We start from the raw sequence: 20,889 nt of genomic DNA on the forward strand, positions 1-20,889 counted from the left end.
AGGTCGAAGACACAAAAAGTCGACGGGACAAAAGGTCGAAGAGACAAAAGGTTGGAAGCCCAAAATTTAAAAATCTTTAATTCTGTTCACATGAAAAAGACAAAATATACGACATTGAATATTTAGTACTTGTTAGATCGTGCTCTTGTAACACGCGACGCTTTGAGTGCACGTTTGAGTGAAATACGTTAGTTTTGGTATCTTTGAATCAGTGTCGTATAATGAATTATTTTGACGCTCACCAACGCTGAACAAATATTTAGCTTCTGATTTTTAAGAATTTCACGGTAAATTGCACATTGGCAATTATATTACTCAAATGTCCAGAGAAAAAAGGGGAATAATAATATTATAAATATCAATGATTTGTCCTAAATTCAATAATTTTGTAGAACAACGGCTTTTAGGGGAAACAGTATTTTTATGCACTCAAAAGCCCGAAAATCAATTAAACATGATCAACACGAGAACATAACGAATCGCAATGTTCACAAGACTTATATAGCACACCAAAAGCTTCCGTATAGAGGTTGTTGCGATAGTTTTCTGCGTTTATATCTCTTGTTAGATTTTTTTCAATACTTAAAATAGCCCAGAAACACTAAATCGACTTGACGCACCACCAATTTCATCCGAATTAGCTTAAAATTTTACAGGAGGCTTATTTTAGCTTAAGAATTGTGATTCAGAGCTGACCGGTTAAATTTTTGATACTTTTTGAAAACATGAAGAGGTCTAATAAACATGTTTAAATTGATGGAATCACAGCAACAGCAACCAAGCTACCACGCCAAACGCCGATGCCACCGAAACGGTTCATTTTTGTGATCAACTGTTTCTTTCTAGGAAATGCTGGTCCTGAGAAGAACCATTTTTCCCCCAATGCGCCTTTTCCAATAACTAACTGCATCTAAATGCTTGTCGGAACCTGTTGTGTTGAAATTATCTGACAGCCACTTGATGATTTTTCACGAAGACGCCACCCATTTGGAACACATTTTCAGCATTGCCATTGCTGTGTCTGCTCCGCGTTTGCTGTGCTTGAAATATTGTGAGACCGCTCTTAGTGGAATCCCGATTAAAATGGCTCGTGCGCGCTGGGAAACAGCTTTTTTGTATTCAATAAATTAAGCCCGTTAGCCCCGCCTTTTTGTTATCTGATATGGTTGTAAATATAATGTGCACTCATAACGATTAATGAAGGGGCGGGGCTAATGAGATTATTTCTGCTCTCCAGCACGCGCGAGCCGTTATGATCGAGATTCCGCAGAGAGTGGACCGATTCTGAATTTGGTTATGAATTGTTAATTATTCAAATGCGTATTATTGATAAGGAACATCAGGACATAAGAAATTAGACCCAAGGCGAAGTTTCTTCAATTACAAAACGTTATCGCTTGGTATCTGGTCCAAGCGGCGATTGCCGATGGATTGTTGCTGTAAACAATTTTCACTAAGGTGGCGTCTTCATCAATTGAGCAGTTGTCGGCGGAAATCGAACTTTCTGGCAAGAATATTTGGTATTGTTTCTATTAGTCATTGTAAATGAAATCGATTTATTTCGGTCCACCATCTGATATGAACTTTCTTCAATGTGCAAAACTTAATTATTTGGCGACGACTAACAGTTGCCTTCGGTAACAAAATCACAAGCGCGCGTTGGAAAGAGATTATGCAATAAGTTTTTTCGAATGGATGGCATCAGTAGCAGTAAAATAAAATTTCCTCACAAGATTCTGATTTTGTTTTGTTGCTGTTAGGGATTGAAAAGTCGCATTATTGGAAATATATCGGTTCTTTGCTGGACCATTATTTTACACAAGGGAAGGTAGATCCGAGAATTTTCTTCAAAGTGCAAAATTAATCATTTGGCGACGACAGAAAGTTGCCCTTCGGTAGCAGAATCACAAGCGCGTGTCGGAGAGTGATGATGCAATAAATTTGAATGGATGGAATCACTAACAGCAACCAAGCTACCATGCCAGGCTCCGATGCCACCGAAACAGCCCATTTTCGCAATTAACCGTTTCAGAAAATGCTGGTCCTGAGAAGAGCTATTTTTTCCCTGATTCGCCTATAAAATAACTAACTGACGCCACAATCTGGAATGAATTTCCAACATCGCCACTGCACTATGGGGAAAAGGGTGGCCGAAAACTTTACTATCTCCAATTCGTCTAATTTATATACAGGGTGTCTGCAAATTATCCGTACAACAAGACAGGTTTTTAAATATTTTTTGGAATGAATCAAAGAACCAGCATGCATTGCATGTTATTATAATAGGACTACATAAACCAAGCTAAATTTGTTCGCATTAAAATGACCCCTGTATCCTGAGTTGTACGCCTTCGATCGTATTGGAAAAAAATCACGATGGCCGCACGTTTCTATACAAATACTTTTCACACATTTTTGACGATTGTGACATGATTTCAAATGTCTCGATAGTATGTCCGGTGTTTTGATGGCTGTTGATTTCAAGATAGACTATACCGAATGATAAACTCAATCCAGATCGGGTGAGTAGGAAGGCAATTCCTTTTTGTTCGGAAAACCGGAAAACCGATTCAGTCCATTATTGTCTGTTTTTGATTTGTAGAAGCAAACTATCAAAATCTGTAAGGATAATTTGCAGACACCCTGTATCATATGAAACTAGATACCCTAGATAAGAGAATCGAAAAATATTGAAGCGCTGTGTTTATTTAGTCAAAAGATATGGGCTGGCGAAGTAATAACAGGTGATGAAACTAATAAATCATCCCTTACTTTGATTTGTATGTTATGATGTAAATTTTTCTCCAAATATAATGTTTTATATACCATTTCAAAGTTTAAAACCTCAGCTTTTCGATATAGCTTGGTTTGTTTTGCACGCAAAGTCTAACATCAAAAATTTGTGGAGGAAAACTTTAATTATCATAATTCTTCGCAATAAATTGGTCCCGCAAACCTAATGTCTCCAAATGTCCCCTCATCTGTAAATGGGGAATTGGAATATAAACCTAGTACCACCTTTTAGTGAGTGATTTGCTTGCGCATATTTGCGCTTTTACGAGAACGCTGCAATCAGAGTTTTCTTGAAAATTGTGGTTTTTATTCTCTGTACCTTGTAATGATTGAAAAATGAACAACATTATCATTAGAAATATGATTGTTTGCTATTTTATGCATGCTGTATTGGAAACAAACAAAAAAAAATGCAAAAAAAAAGTTGAAAAAAAATTTTTTTTTTCATTTGTGTCATTTTTTGAAGGGCTAACGATGGTCCTTAAAAGGTTGAAAAAGGTTCCTAAATATTTCTTCACATTATATATGTTGCATTGAAACAGTTTTCATTGAAAAAATATGTTTGGCCGCCCATTTGTATGAGGATTCCCCATAGTGCACTGGTGGCGCGGGATCGAAACAGTGCCATTTTTGTAGCCAAGTCTTTCTCCATATAAAATGCTGGTTCGTTGATAATGATACCCCGATGTATTGGCATCTATTTCTCTATAAAACATCCGTCGATTCGATAATCCTTTTCGAAAATTTATTATTAATACAAATCATAGGTCTGGCGTAAGTGTTATTAGTATCATGAACTAGACGTTGTCTTGCACAGTGGGCGAGAACGCGTGTTGTGATCTACCTATACAAAATTTCCATACAAATTCTTGGTTATGCGGAATACAGACCAATTCATTTTTATATATCTATAACAATAAGATGGAGAAAAATATATCCATACGGCACTTACGGCAAGCTATGTCACACATTTATTGCAATGCAACCATTAGTGAATTATACTTTCCATAACCAAATTAAAATTCTGCCCCACTTTGCCCCTAAATGTATGCAGTTAATGTTAAAATGCTTCTGTTGAATCCAAAATTGTCAATAATTTCGTCAATATTGAAAATAAGAAGAAACTTTATTAGAAATGTTCATCTTTTTTATCACGCCGAACAAATTTGTAGAACATTTGAAAATCTAAAAAATATATTGACGAGAGTATCGTGAAAAACCTGATTTTTGTGGACCCATATCTCGACTTCTGTAGCACATAGAACTAAAGATTATACAGCAAAATTTTTAGTAGAAACTTTTTCTACAACTTTCTCGAAGACACCAATGATGTATCTATACAATTAGAGGAAAGAGAATTTCCATCTCACTTTCAGGGGGATCAATCATTTTTTTTTTTTTCAAAATATGGAGGCCAACATACTGAAACACTTCTCCAAAGTCACTTAGCCTCTAAAATCAAATTTTTAAGGCCAAAACATTTTCGATTACGATTCCTGGTTTAGGAAACACTGTGGACCGCAAGGACGTGGCCAGCACTGTTATCGACAAATAATAGAGCTCTCGCACTGTGCACATTGAGGTTAGGTTCCCTGTGCAATTGCGATTGTTCTGGTCAATCACGGAGGTGCAACTAAGAAATGCACGGTCATCATGCTCATGCTCATGTAATACTGAAACCTGGTTTACGACGATTTTGCAATACAAGTGCACAGGAATTTGCTCTGAAGGTATTTGGTCCATCTGGTCACATTCCGGGACGCCTTGGAATCTTGTATCCCCGGTTGTTTTGCAAAACCATGAAATTTGTCACATCACAAGACAGGTTTCGGAATCAATAAAAAAAATGATCCAGATTCCAGGGTGCGTCGGAATGTGATCAGATGGACCAAATACCTTCAGAACACATTCCAATAGACTTGATTTGCAAAATCATGGAAATTTGATATATGTCGGAATTGATCGAAAAATGGCCACCTCCCCCAGAGAACCAGCATTCCAAGTCGTCCCGGATTTTGACCAGATGGACCAAAAACACCAATTGGTTTTAAGGCACAAATCTACAAGTGTGCTTCAAGTGCACTTTAAAAATAATTTTATTTCTTGAGAAGGTATAGTCTCGGTTTCTAATGTTATTGGTTGTCAAAAAAATATTCCTTCCCTTCTTTCAATACCAGAAGGATTGCTGCTATTGGCGCTATGAATAATAAAACTCTTGCATTATGCATATTTATGATGGAAAGCCAATCCCAGACTTCATATTTTTGCTCCTTGTGCAACTTCAATCGTTCTGGTCAAGCACGGATTGACAATAACGAATTGTAAGGTCATCCTGATAATGCTCATCCTCAATATTCAATCAAATTTATCGTGGAAGATTTAATTATAGTTAAACCTCCATGAGTCGATATTAAAGGGACCATCATCGACTCATGGAAACATAGTTGTGGAATAGAAAATTCCTGGGAAGCTGTTTGAAGGGACAATCACAGTAACCCGAAACATATTTTTTGAAATGGCATAATTTGCCTCCATGAGTCGATATTAGGTCAAAAAACATCGACTCATGGAAGGTCCAATGTATGAAATTTCAAATGAGTCAACTCGTACAGGTTTCGTGTGGAATTTAAAACGAATTGTCTGTGGAATCGAATCGAACGAATTTCTGGTGAGAATCAAACGTATAGTCTATGAAACATACAAAAAGAATCTGCGCATATTCGATTGAAAATTTGAAAAATAAAATTCATTCAATTCGATATTCTGAACATTTGGAAGAAATTTCCAAGCAACCTGAAAAGAACTTTCTTAAAGAAATTGTTTTCAACGGACAATTCGGCACCAACATGCTTTTGACAATTCGGGCGAAACTGCTTTTGTAAACAAGAGCTTCTCACGTCTCTGGTGGGCTAATTTTTGCTCATCCACGCAATCCAGCACCTTTAAATGGAAGAAGAGGATTCGGTGCTTCCATCAGTGGTATTGGATTGCGTGGGTGGGCTCAAATTAACCCACCAGTGACGTGAGAAGCTTTTGTTTACAAAAGCAGTTACGCCCTTTTGAAATGTTGGTGCCGAATTGTTATATGCTTTCAAGAGAAATTGTCTGGAATTTTCAAATTTGTTCGTTGACTATTTTTGGAGAATTCTTTTAAATCTTCACGGGTTTGTTTGAATAATTTCCAATAAAAATGTTATTCGAAGCGATATTCGAACTAGAAGGGATCTTATTTAGCATATAATAGCAAACAGCTTCAATTTAATAAGAACACAATTTTGCAATCATTTGCTATATAATGCCATCGAATAAATCAAATCATTTTATTCAAGAATAAAACTATTTTGGTCCTCGACAAAACACAGGGGAAGGGAGAGGACCAAAGAGTCTACCCTCTCCCTCTATTTACCACATTCTGAGCAAATTTTCTTCCAGCAGTATTGAAGAAATGATTGCAATTTTACCTTTCAAAAGCACACTTCTCAGTGGCAAACGATCAAAATATACTTCCGTTTCCACTTTCTACGTCAAGGTCGTTATGAAGCAAAAAGTCATCTTCTGCTTTACAATTGTAATGCGCTTCCGTACCTGCAATTTTCCATATCAAAGGAAAATCAACTAAGGGCATACCCGCGGTGTGCCTCTTCGCCGTAATTTCCTCACCCGCCTCTGGCCGGAACGTATACACGATTTCGATTTCTCCTTCAAGGGAGCAAAGCAAGAAATGTTCATTCGTCATTCACCTCACATCCATCTTGATCTGTTTTCCATATTTCGCTCCGCCGCAGGTACGCTCACCGTCACCAAGTGGTGCGAAGCGATGGAAGCCGCCACCAATCTGGGTTTGCCGTGGCGGATGCTTCGGGAGAAACTGGCTCCGGTGGATAACCCGACCGCAGCCACTACCGCTTCCGTGTCGGAAGTGAGCTACCGAAAGACGCTGCACCTGCTCGATACGGACTCGTTTGTATGATTGCGTTATATAAATCTCGTCTGATTTTGATCAATAATTGCGTTATTTATATTTGCAGAAATGTGCCCAAAATGGAACCGGATCGGTGGCGGAATCGCTGTACAAGAACAAGAGCAGCTTGGAGGCAATATTTCGAATACTGGACAAGGACAACTCGGGACAGATTTCGCTGGAGGAGTTCGGCGAAGCATGCGACCTGCTGGAGAAGCATTTCCCACACAACACCCACGAGCAGCTGCTGGACATGTGCCGGATGATGGACATCAACAAGGACGGGCTGGTTGATTTGAATGAGTTCCTGGAAACGTTCCGGTTGTGCGAGAACGCGAAGGCACAGTTGCTGGAGCAACTGCAGGAGACGGCCCTCGCGAAGGAGGGCGAGAACGGCGAAAAGTCAGACAAGGGTAAGAAGGACAAGGGGACCAAATCGAACGGGGTTGCCAAACGTAAGGGGAACAAAAAGCGAAACAGCGATAAAAAGATTGATCCTTCCAAAATAGCAGAAGATTCGGAAGAATACGAAACGGATTACGAGGCGAACGAGGAGGACAATGAAGTGAAGAAGAGTAGGTCGGCCGCTGCAGCGGCATCGGCAGCTTCGTCGGCGGTGGCCTCAGCTGCCAGTGCGAACGGTACAGTAACGAGTATCAGTGCCAATAGTAACGGGAGCGTGACGGACGGGTCCTAGGGGAGCCTGAGGGTTGTTGCGGTCGCGGATCCAAGAGGGTTGGTGTTGGAGTAAGGTTTGGGTTGGGTGGTGATTAATGTGATGAGGGTGAAGTGAACACGTTTCATGCCACTTATCTGGAAAAAAATTCATTTGTGCTGGATGAACAACAAAGTTAATTTCATTAATATTAACTTGTTGCTTTTACAATTTTTTCAAGATTTTTGAGAAGATTTTTTCACTAAAACAGTGAATTTTTTTTTCTTTTATTCAATTCCACCTCTTGATTGTAACTTATGGAGATACCTATTCTGACTTCAACGATAAGGTCTTCAGACCAGAAGTAGTTTAAGTATCAGACACTGAAGATAAAAAATGGCCACTTGGTTTAAAAACCTCGCAGTTAATAACTGCGGAACACTTAGCTGCGAAGCGGCCATGTCCCAGTCCTATGAAAAAGAAAGAATTACGACCATAATTATTCTGCAATCTGGGAAGCATGTGTCCAATAAACAATCAATTGAAAGGCAATATGCTCCTAATACGATTAAACAGAAACTGGCTTCAAAATTCCATAAAACTCCAAACAGAATTTAGACAAGGCTCGAAGCAATTTAATTATTCTCTAAAAATCTAAACCAATTATGGATGAATTGTTTCTGTTCTGTTTTCGCCATATTCCAGGCTATATCTTAGTAGTCTTCACCATCAATCTCAACAATCTAAGCTAATTCAATTCATTATGCGGGAGTCATCACTTTTCCCTCATCAAAAAAAAGAAACTCAGTTGCTCCAACCAAATTATCCTCCACGCCGCCTCAGCTTTTGACTGCCTCCGTCAAGTTTCCCGATTTTATACTTCTGATATTAGAAGCAAATTCTATTCTCCACTTCCATTGTCATCTGAATGCAGAGTACTCTCTCGTTTGATTAACTGAGGCACTCAACTTTTTGAAGAAGCTCGCTTTTAGTCGGGCCGTTGACTTTAATTGGTTTTCTCCTGTGCGAGGACCGCCATATCGGGTAGATTCTATTTTTGACTAATTAATTACCCGTAACAATGTTTAACGTTCTGTTTGATATCTATTTCGTTTCGTTTTCGTGTTAAAGATCTCATTGAAGTTTATTGTCGGCTATGGTGAAGATTATCTCTAAAGAAAAATGTAATTGTTCCTGATTAATTACTTTTGTAAGTTGTTCTAAGAAAATTAAAAGTCGTTTCCGTTTCCGCATCCGTTTCAGCAAATCGAACTTATAAATTCAAGATAAGATGAGTGAAGAATTAGAACGGGATCAATGCTTATTACAAATAGTTGAAGTAGATGAATTTCTCGATTTTATCACAGGAAAAGAAGAAATGGCAGAACAAATAAGTGGAAGAGTTTATGCTTGCATGATGCTATGCCGAGGATTGAAAACAAATATGAAACTTACCAAATAAACCAAAGAGATTTGTCACTGCGACAAGTAAAATATAATCGAATAACAGCTTTAATGAAAGAATTGAAAGTAAATGATACAAATCTTGAAAAGATGATCCTAAAATACCTGGTAAGACACACATTATATATCATTAAGATTAAACTTTCAATCAACTTCTACGTGTACCAAGCAAACCGATGGTTTCCCATTGCAAACCTACCTTCAACTGTTTTACATAGATGTGAAGTTCAAAGAAAATAATGAAACCTAATGCACCCAGCGATAAACACTGGCCAATATCGAAGTAAATCAAATTTACAAATCACCTCTTTTCCCTTTTTCCTCTTGATGCACCACCATTTTTCGAACTATTTGATAAACCTCTAGCAAAAAATATAGCCATTCGTAAGCACCAAAGTTAAACTAAAAGAAACATATTTCGAAAGTCACGTTTGGTGTTAGCTGTTTTATAAAGCCCATCGGTTAAACTAAAGAGAAAATCAAGCGTTATAATCTGCCAAAATTTACATAACTACAAGCATTATATAACGAATATTTGAGAAAAATAAGCGATTAAGAAAAACCAAACATAAACTGATATGAAATACTCACCGTTTGCCGTTTTGCTGGACGAATTGATTTTCACCTAAGTTGTTTTAGCCACATACAACCGTGAGCGATGTGGACTATGAGTATTGTCGTTAAGCCTGACTTGATATAAATAAAAGACTTTTATGCGAATGTTGCCGCTACTTAGATATAGTACCGGGAAGCCGAAGAAATAGACTCATTAGTTGTAAATGATTTTCAGTCTGTTGATTTGCACGTTTACGGCATAAGGTTGAGGATGTTTGAATGAGCGATTGTAAGTTGTGTGGTAGAAAAGCAATGACTAATTTATTGAACGATGCGCTTTTTTTATGTAACTCAATGATAATTAGTCGGATAACGATAATGATGACAAAGCGATTGAACAAGACAAACCAAATAGATTGATTTTAGACTTTTTAGAGTTTTCTACCGAAGCAGCGTTATTGAATACAAGTTTTCCTATTTAGTGTTTTTCGGTCCTAAGAGTATATACTATACAATCAATCAGAGTATTGAGCTAATGAAATGGAAATCAGTACTAAGCTATCATCGTTTTTGTGACAATGTTACCAAATAAATAAAAGACAAGGAAAGCCGCACATCCTTTGCCAGAGCGTGTTATTGTAGCATATTCGAATTCCCCGGAATAATATTTTTTCTCATTATATCTTTTCAAATCGGTCCATAGCTTCACGTTGCCAGTTGAAAGATTGTTTCGTTAAAATACAGATGAAAATTCCATACAATTTTCCGCTGAGCCTTTCCGTTAAAACTAAAAAAACGGGTCGACATATTCGGCCAAATGATCCTTCCAATACGGTCATCGAAAAAAATATGATGGAATAGCCAATTCAGAAGCAAACCATGGGCGAGCGCCTTCCAGTTGATGTGGGTGGGTTCAAAGCAGAAATAGAGATAATGTGGAATTACTCTTAAAATTGTAGGACTTATGTCCCGACTCTAAATACCAATAGTACCTGTCCACTGAAGGTGGCTGAAGTTCGCTTATTGGGCTTACTGACCAGCCGATTTCAACATCCTTCGCTCCATGACCTAGGGTAGGCTAGCTGCGTGTCAAATGGACGCCCTTTGTACCGCACTGCTCTCTGACGGCAGAGATGACGTCGTCCGCGTTCGTGACCTCGTCCAGTTGCTAGCACTTGCACAGTTGCTTGTCCGTCCCCAACGACCTCACCTCGGCGCCGTCAGCCAAGATCTCTTCCCGAGCAGCACAAGTCAGACAAAAATGGTTGCAGGTTGATTGTGACTAAATCTGGTCACATATAAGTTGCAGCAATCTATGTGAAGCATGTGTGCTGCTAGGGTTGGGCCAGTCGTTCCGCTAGCTTGCGCTCCACGTTTCAGCACCAAGATCATTTCACCAGTCTTGGTGCGTCTAACGCTTCGCGCATCCTGTTCCAGCGCTGAAAGCTTTTCGGTCGCCTACAACGATGTCGGTGTACTTATGCTCTACTCTGTCCTTAACTTTCTTTGCGGGTCGAGATGCGCTCGACTTCCACTTTGAGCTACTGACCAGCTGCCAGGGATTTTCGGTCCCTTGTGCCGATGGCACCGGCCGGCAGGTACCCTCTTGCGGCCCGGCGACTTGCGTCTGGTTGGTGCCTTTCGCTTTTTTGGGCCGAGAAGTCGCCTTCTCGGGTTAACGCCCTTTGGGCACCACTACATCCCGATCTGCTTCGTCAAGGCGATGTTTGGCCTACTGTCGCCAACTGTTTGGCTTTGCCCTGAGCACCTTCGCCGGTTTGCTGCCTGAGGCGCTATCTTTTCCTCGTTGGTCGTCAGGGCGAAATCAATCGCCTCTTCGGCCATAGTCGAGGTTCCAAGGAAGGAGAAGGCATCAGTTGTGGCATCTTTGTCGACCTTCTCGCTTCTCCCGGGTGGCTGACAAAATCGTCCTGTTCTTGCCTTACGACTCGAACATCATGGCGGTACACCAGCGGGTTCTGTTTCAGTTCCTTACTGACGTTCTGCCTTCCGCTCGCGAACTCGATAATGTTATTGAGTTGCTCGACGACCGTATCTCGGGTAGTGATCTAAATATTGTACCCAAAACGGAAGATCTAGATTATAGAAACTGTAGGTATTATAGACGAGCTGAGGCGAAGCCGAGGGTAGCCAAACGAACTCTCAATTAGTGTAGCTAAACGTGCATGACGTCACGATTGCAATTCAAGCAATGAAACGTATGACGTCAAATTCGCGTGGTACACTTCTCCCTTCTCAATTCTCGCATCTCCCATCTTTATCTCATTTTTTCACTTTTTACATCTCACTTCTCACTTCTCAACACTTTGCTTCTCACTTCTCACATCATACACCTCTCACTTCTCACAACTCACTTCCCTCCATTCACTTTTCGGTTTTCACTTATCACTTCTCGTTTCTCACTTCTCACTTCTCACTTCTCACATCTTACTTCTCGTATTGAATTTCTCACTTCTCATTTGTCGCTTCAAACCCATTTCTCGGCTTTCGCTTATCAGTTCCCGTTCCTCACTTCTCACATCTTATATCTCACTTCTCGATTTGAATTTCTTACTTCTCAATCTCATTTCTCATTTGATGCTTCTCACTTCTCGTCTCTCACGTATCACTTATCTTTTCTCACTTCTCACTTATTACATCCTATATCTCACTTCTCGTATTGAATTTTTCACTTCTAAATCTGATTTCTCACTTATCTTCTCATTTCTCCACTCTCACTTAACACTTCTCGTTTCTCACTTCTCATTTGTCAAATCTCACATATTTATCTTATTTCTCACTTTTCACTATTCACTTATAACTTCCAGCTTCTCAATTTTCACTTCTCACTTACAGGCTTTCGCTTGCTTCTCAATTCTTACATATCACATCTTACACATTACTTCTCACTTCTCATTCTCTTGGCTTCTTACTTCTCACTTCTAATTTCTCATTTCTATCTTCTAATTTCTCCCTTCTTGATTCTCACTTCTTACATATCACATCTTACATATTACATATTACTTCTCACTTCTCACTTCTGATTTCTCACATCTCACTTCTCATCATTTACTTCAGACTTTCCACTGCTCACCTTTTACTTCTCACTATTCGCATATCATTCCTTACTTCACACTTCTCATATTTTACATTTCACTTCTCGCTACCGTTTTCTTACTTCTCATTTCTCCCTTCCTATTTCTCACTTCTCACTTTTCACTTCTCACTTCGCACATCTCACTTCTCATCCACTTTTTACTTCTTCCTTCTCGCTTCTCATTTTTCGCTTCTCGGTTCACACCACTCGTTTCTTACTTCTCAGTTCGAATTTCTCAATTTTTACTTGCTACTTCTCACTTCTCACTTTACAATACTTTCTTCACGCTACTTCTACTACTACTTCTCGCTTCTTACTTTTTCCATTATCGTATCTGATTTCTCATGTGTCACTTACTTATCGCTTCTTACTTCTCACTTTCCGCTTTTTACTTATCACTTCTCGCTTCTCACTTCTCCCTTCTCACATCTCACATGTTTATCTCATTACTCACTTCTCATTATTCACTCTCGGCTCTCACTTGTCACTTCTCCCTTCTTTTTTCTAACTTCTCGCTCTCTCACTTCACGCTCCTCACTTCTCCCTTCTTCTTCCACACTTCTCGCTTCTTACTTCTCCCTTCTTATTTCTCCCTTCTCATGCGGCCTAACGGCTGTTGCCAAATGACCTTCGAGACTGATGGCCTACGCTCTAATGGCCCAGCATTGTACCTCCATTAAGTACTCTAAGTGTTTTCCCTTGAAAAAGACTTTTTGAAAACCGCGTAAATCCTGAAAATCGCGTAAAAAGTGCCCCAGTGTATCACGATGAAAATCGAATGCTATCAAGATAATTCGACGAAGAAAAATGAATTTGATAGTTACCAATCGCGTTCAAATTATTGGAGAAAATGATCCTTTCAAGAATCGACCATTGGGTCAAGCAGAATGCATTACAGTCAAATACTCAGTTTTGTTTTCGTAAAGATAAAGGAACAAACGATTGTCTAGCGTTGCTCTCTTCACATATACAGCCGGCCTTTTGCGCGCAAGGAACAATTGGCTTCAGTATTCTTGGATTTGGATATTAAAGGCGCTCTTGATTCAGTTTCCATTGAAGTACTGTCAGAGTAGTGCACAGTAGTGGATTACCTGTTATTTCGAATAATTTCTTGTACAATTTATTGTCACTCGGCACTCTGACAAATTCCAGAAATAGCTTCACGAGCCTTCCCCAAGGTTCATGTTGAGGTCCCTTGCTTTATAATTTCTATGTGAAATATGTTGACAATTGTTTGGAAGGACAATGCACGCTCAGACAACTTGCAGATGACGCCGTGATCTCACTAAGATATCCATGTGGAGATGTCTTGCCAGGACAATTACGAAGTATAATCTGGATGTTTGGGCCAGACATTCAGGGATCGAATTTTCACCGCAAAAAACTCAGTTGGTTGTGTTTACTAAGAAGCCATATCCTGCTCAACTGAAACTCAAGCTGTTGAAAGATGACATCAACCAATCTGTATCTTCTTAACACCTTGGGGTCGTGTTTGATTCTAAATGTACCTGGAAACTCTATTTTGAGTATTGGATTGAAAAATGCCTGAAAAGGGCTCATTTTCTATGTTCTATCTCTGAACCATAGTGCGGTGCCCACCCGGAAGACCTCATCAAACTCTATAGAACGACTATTATCTCTGTTTACAGTATGAATCTTCTGCTTCCTCTCAGCAGCGGATTGCGACCTGATCAAATTGGAACGAATTCAGTATCGTTGTTCGCGTATTGCCCTTGGCTGTCTGCATTGAACGCATAAAATGAGCCTGGAGGTGCTTGCTGGAGTCACTCCTTTAAAGCGCCGTTACTGGGATCTCTCACTAAGAATACTCATCAAATGTGGAACAAGTAACATACATGTTTTAGATATCTTCGATAAAATGCTTGAACTGATTTGCCGTTCCAGATTCCTGAGAGTTTTTCTCAACTACATATCAACAGATCTTTGTCTTATATACGTGTTATAAAGTTATAATCCACCTAGAGTTCACTTCACCAACGACAGTTCCTCCATTGAATAAGATCTGTCAAGGAAACATGCTGTTCAATGAATACCAGAACACTTTCGAAAAATATTCATTCCCTCACTTTTTTTCCGAAAAATATGAACATGTTATTTGCAACAACAGATGTTTCACTGATGGTTCTCGCTTGAACGGATTCGCTGCCTTCGGTGATTTCAATGTAAATTCAACCATCTTCTCAAAACTTCTGGAACCGTATTTGGTTTATGTTTCTGGGCTGGCAGCAGTTAACTTCGTTTTGAGGATAATTTTTAATCAGTTTTCTATCGGTCGGCATTCCGGTCGATGAAACCTGTTAAGCACGCATCTTATTTTCCTACAAACATAAGAGAGCAGATGCGTGTTTTGATCGAAAGATCATTCAAGATTACCTTTGTTTGGGTCCCTCACTGCTCAATCTACGACAATGAGAAGGCGGACTCGCTGGCAAAGGTGGTGAGGTTTATGATAGACAATTCTCGAGCAACGAGTTTTTCCCATTAGTCCGTCAGAGTACTCTTCAGAGTTGGCAAAGAAATTAGACACCAACGAACTTGGACGGTGGCTAAATTCCATAGCTCCAAAAGTTTCTGCGCGAGCGTGGTTCAGAGGTGAGGACTTACGTCGAGGCTTTATTCGCGTGACGTCGAGGCTTTTTTAATCACTATTTACTAAACGCACGTCTGTGCAGAATAACCCTTATCGATAGCTACTTAAGTTATGATGACATCGATCACGTAGTTTGGTTCTGCTCGGAAAATTACGCCTCCAGAGAGCGACTATTGGATACCCTTGTGGTCCGAGGTAAACAACCCTTCAGGAAAGTTCGAGGTGTTTTGGAAATAGAGGTAATAAACTATAGAGGAAGATTGTCGCTGTAGTCACTGGTGAAGCTGGCGAAGATAGGGCACTAAATGTCAACGAAGGAAAAATAAGTACGTTTTGACAGATAGGTACCCAACATGTTTGGGAACGATAACAAAGGGAAACGCAGCGACAATCGTCCTCTATAAATTATTACCTCTATTGTTTTGGGAGATCGTAATGTGGACTATATGCAGGCCATTTATAGTTCTCTTCGTTCTGACATCTGACATCTATTCACTATGACATTAAAATCTAGTATTTTGTTCATTTTTTCTCTTTCTTCAAAGTTTTTTTTTTCATGTCTCTGTTCCTTTCTGTTCCGTAGAGCGCCGTAGCTCTGGCCATCCGGAAGATGCTCCCAGTCGAACCATTCCTCGAGCACGACGACACGCCACATCGTCCCTGACGCCAAATGACCGGATGAGCAGCTGACATTCTTTGATTAAATGATGATTCCCTGATTTCCGAATCTCAATTTCCTTCCATCCTTGAACATTGTAAACCTAACCTCGAGTCACCACGATTACGTTGGCTTCTACCCATCTGTTACTAAGTTCAATAAAATGATATTGATTGTACACATTTGTATACACGCCTGAGCGTGACGAAATTGAAAAAAATCCAATTATGTAAAATGATTCGATATTTGTCAAAAGTAATTTTGCTCTGCGAGCAGGGTTATTCGATAGTTATTTAAATATCAGTTTAATTCTCCAAATGAGACTAGGCCATAGTGTGATTGTTATCCGTTCATCTAATGTGCGAAAAGAGGTAAGCCCATGCAGAAAACTACTTTATTGGGCAAAAGAAAAAAAATCTTCCACAACCTGGCTGCTTAGAACTAGAAGCCGAGTCAAAGTGATTTTTCACGGAAGTTTATTGCGTTTATCATTTGAAAAAGTGTCTAAATCTAGCGTAATGTAAATAAAATATGCTTGATACACTTTGATGCAGTGATAAATATCTCCCTGCAAAACGATGTATTATCGTTGATTAACTGATTAATTTGCATGATGAGCCAAAGGTTGCATCCTAGATCCTAGGCTAACATTACCTCACGTTACCCTATCTGTTCGCAGAAACATTTCAATTTTATTATCCCTTCCCGTTTATTGCTACTTGGGATTTTAAATTTGAAACTTTTCGTTGTGCGTTATCAACAGGGAGGTTGGACACAAACTTCCATGCAACATCCACACCGTTCGTTGTTTATCCATACATAACAGACGATAACGCTGCTGTAACGTTCGATAAGTGGTAAGCAATAACACATAGCGCATGAGCACATGAGCGCATAAGCAGAGACACACACTTGCTTGAAATGTTTCCTAGTGGGAAGTATGCTAAGCACCGGTAAGAGCTGGATTAATTCAACTTGTTCTTGTTGTAGCTCATTTAGGTTCTGTCTCAATTGGATAATTAAACTGAAATTAAACTTAAAAGTGACATTTCAATAATTATCAAATAACCCTGCTCGCAGAGCAAGATTACTTTTGACAGATATCGAATCAGTTTCCATCGATGTCCTATTGGAATTGCTGGGTAGCACCAGCCATTCTTATAACGGGGTGATTTTTTAATTTTCGAACTGTCACTTTTAAGTTTAATTCTCCAAATGAGACAGATCCTTAGAATAGGCCATTTATGATAATAATTATAATTGGCGTTTCCATACGCCTTATGATGTCGCTTATTACGTACTATTCCATTTTTGTGAGCGCTGAAGAATCATTCGGATTGAAATGGTTTGGTAGAAAGCATTAAAATTTATATTCGAATACTAAATATATTAGAGTACTAAATATATTAGAATACTAAATATATAAAAGACAAACAAAATCCTTTCATCGCATTTTTCATTTGCTTTTCCTCTTTTTCAGACCATCTTGTATTTTTGCTTCTCCGTCTATTTCCACCAGAGAGAGCGGGCTTGGTAGTCATATAGCTAATGCTTCTGCCTCATACGCAGGAGGTCGTGAATTCAATCCCAGGTCCGTTCCATTCTCCTACTTTGTATCTTTCTCTTTATTTCTCATGTTCTAGCAATCGTTAGACCTGGAAATGGACTTCCATACCGTTTCCATTACTATTCCTATACCTTCAATTTGAGTATTCTAACAGTAATCTGCTAGAATTGGAAATGAACTTATAGAGCTCTTATTTTCAAACTTATTATTTAAAATCTTATTTTTTATTGAAAGTTTGAAACATTTGAAACTAAAAAAACGCTCATTTCCTACATCCAATTAGAAATTCCATCAGTTGCTTTCTTCTATCTATAACATTGGCAGCTCGTTAACCAAGACGAACCTCTGCCTCTCGAACCTAACCCAAAAATTCCAACAAATTCCGCATGAACTCGTGGCAAGTGCAGATGTATATTCGGCTTGCAGTGGGCGAGTGAAATGCATCATGATTTCCTCCCCTTTCCTTCATTGACTTGCATTCTGACGTGGCAGGCGCCAGTATGACCCAACAAATAATATCACCAGTACTTGTACATTGAAGTTGTGTGCTAGTCCCACGCAAACTTCTGTTGATTCTCTGTGCAAGAACAGCTGATCTGGTCATAATGGAGTAGCAACTACGAGCAGTCAATCAAGCTCAAGCTCAAGCTCCGTCTATTTCCACCAGAGAGCATTTCTTATCCCATTTTTACTTCCTACGATTTTTCCCTCCTACGTTTTCTCTTTTACACAAAAAATACCACTGTGCCATGTCGTAGCCGAGTGATTGTCTTAGGACATCCGTCCAATATCTGAAATCTTATGACTTTTTTTTACTTCAAATTAATTTATTTTAAATTTTGTTTTACACAGTATTTTTACATTTCAAGTGTTTAGTCTCCTAGCCCTTCATCTTTGTATCCAAATTTTTTAAATTTCAATTTAATGTTTACTGCGTCTATTTTCAAGAGAATCCTACATTTTATCCAGTATCAGCAGAGGCACATCCACGTTCCGAGTCGTGGGTAGGACAAATAGGAAATGCCGATTTGGGCAACAGTTCTGGTATTAACAGTAGCATTAAGCGATTCGCAGGTGTTACAAGACTATTGTGTTACTTACATCCGTTAACAAAAATAATAATTGTGGACTAATCACTGGAAGCAACAGTCAAGAGCTGTCCTGGCCACGTTCTTTCTTATGAATGCTGGTGGGAAAAGAATGGTTAGTTGGGACTCCTAGTATTAATAAAGGAGCAGAGAACTCTACGTCCTCCCATAAGTGCTACGAAAGGTTTTGGAACTGTTAGTGTGAAAGCTGTAACGGTAGAAATCGTTTTGGTAGAACGTGAAACACACAAAGAACAAAGGCATACATAAAAGGAAAGGGCAATCCTGTGATCGAACCCATGATCTTCTGCTCATAGGCAGTAACGATAGCCACTAGACCACCGAGCATGTCTTCGATTTGGGCTACAGTTTTGGTATTGAGAAATCGATGCAAATTTTACCTATACCGCCTGTGAAAGCATAGCTGTACTATATTGATATGAAATCCATTTCAATAAGAAAAAGTTATGCTTGCAATAAAATCAATTCTAAAAGTAATCAGAACTTGAAAAGCTCTTTCACTTTCTTTCATGCTCTTATACAATTTGAGAAAATTTCTTCGATTTTTAGGAGAAATATTGTTTTTCCACTGGCACTGGCACTGCACAGAGGCGACCCAGGACGGGTTGGTTCGATGTGGAGTGCCAGAGAGTGACAGACGAGAAGAACGTTGCCAGAAGCCGGATGTTGGTGTCAGGTACCCGATCGAATAGAGATCGGTACAAGGAAGCAAGAGCAGCCGAAAAACGAACCCACCGCAGGAAGAAAAAAGAGTACGAAGAACAAGTGATTAGTGAGGCGCAGGAAAAATGGAGCAGAACGATATGCGGAGGTTTTATGAGTCTGTCAATGGCGTGCGGAGAAAGACAGCGCCATCTCCCGTCATGTGCAACGACCAACAAGGGAATTTGCTGACAGATAAAACTGAAGTGGCTGCCAGGTGGAAGCAACACTTCGAGACTTTGTTGAATGGAGGAAGTGACGGTGCATCGGAGAACAGAATAAATATTAGCGACGATGGACAAGCTGTGGAATCACCTACACTAGATGAGGTTAAAAAAGCTGTCAAAGAGCTGAAAAACAATAAGGCTGCGGTGAAGGACCAGCTCCCGGCTGAACTTCTCAAACATGGCAGTGAGCAGCTTTACGAAGTTCTGCACCATATTATGTCGAAAATATGGGAAGATGAGGAAATGCCTGCTAGCTGGTTGGATGGCCCCATTTGCCCCCTCTTTAAGAAAGGGCACAGACTGGAGTGCGCCAATTACCGAGGAATAACCCTCCTTAATTCGGCGTGCAAAATTATGTCCCGTATTCTGTTCAACAGATTGAGACCGCTTGAAGAGTCCTTCGTCGGCGAATACCAAGCAGGTTTTCGTGAGGGCCGATCAACGACGGATCAAATGTTTACCCTGAAACAAATCCTTGATAAATTCCGGGAGTACAACTTGCAGACACATCATCTGTTTATTGATTTCAAGGCGGCGTACGATTCAGTGAAACGGAATGAATTATGGCAAATTATGCTTGAACATGGTTTTCCGGCGAAACTGATACGGCTGATTCGTATAACGTTGGACGGATCGAAATCAAGTGTGAGGGTTGCGGATGAAATATCGACGTCATTTGTTACCTTAGATGGATTAAAGCAGGGTGATGCACTCTCGAACCTACTGTTCAATATAGCGCTCGAGGGAGCGCGCGATTAGGAGAGCTGGTGTGCAAAGAAGCGGTACCATTATCACAAAATCGCATATGCTCCTGGGATTTTCGGACGATATCGATATTATCGGAATTGATCGCCGTGCCGTGGAAGAGGCTTTTGCGCCTTTTAAGAGGGAGACAGCGAGGATTGCACAGTGGTCCAGGTAGCATACAAAGCGGTAATAAGTTGTTAAAGCCGAACATAGCAGAGATAGAAAAAAACTTTGTTCTACAAAGTTGCTCCTAACAGTGAGGGGCTTTTGAGGTTTTCATAAAAATTAGGGTGGGCCACATTTGAAAAAACTAAATATAAAACTTTTCATTTGCAGAGATACGGCTATACAATGTTTCGCGAAGTTATAGTTCAGCCAGATTCCAAGAATTTTGCTAAAAATTATTTCTCTAGCTCTTAAATTGACAGATTTAGAGCAATTTTCCAAGTTTACTTTGGGTGACCCTCAAAAAACAGTTTTTTGCTCTAACTTTTTGTTTCAAATTTCCCAGCATTGTGGTGTTCATACCACTTTTTGTGCTTTGCACGGCGCAACTTTTCATGGACTTAGCGTTGCCATATCTCATGCGGAGCAAAAATTATTTAGATTTTTCTTCGAAAAAACGTTTTTTCTAACGGCTGTATCTATGAATTGCGCAAACATATTTTCAATCTGTTTTCTCGACCTTATTCTACTATTTTCAGGCTTCATTTCAGAGTGTTTAAATCGAGGGGATAATTGAA

The 20,889-nt window shown here is 39.6% G+C and overlaps 1 protein-coding gene across 15 annotated transcripts in view; it reads left to right on the forward strand.

The window, feature by feature from the left end:
• The window catches only part of LOC134225970 (serine/threonine-protein phosphatase rdgC), a 278,612-nt gene extending 268,576 nt beyond the window's left edge, over window positions 1-10,036 (forward strand). For 9 of the 15 annotated variants that reach the window (XM_062706438.1, XM_062706439.1, XM_062706440.1 and 6 more), the window contains 2 exons: window positions 6,579-6,757; window positions 6,822-7,624. In XM_062706438.1, coding sequence (XP_062562422.1) covers window positions 6,579-6,757; window positions 6,822-7,451 — 809 coding nt within the window. In that variant the 3' untranslated portion in view covers window positions 7,452-7,624. Of the gene's footprint in view, window positions 1-6,578; window positions 6,758-6,821; window positions 7,625-8,672 lie in introns of those variants that run through there. The other 6 variants (XM_062706449.1, XM_062706446.1, XM_062706451.1 and 3 more) reach the window with 6 other exon arrangements.
• Window positions 10,037-20,889: the final 10,853 nt, after the last annotated feature.

Source organism: Armigeres subalbatus, chromosome 3 (assembly GCF_024139115.2).
Source record: "Armigeres subalbatus isolate Guangzhou_Male chromosome 3, GZ_Asu_2, whole genome shotgun sequence".
Taxonomy (NCBI): Eukaryota; Metazoa; Arthropoda; class Insecta; order Diptera; family Culicidae; genus Armigeres; species Armigeres subalbatus.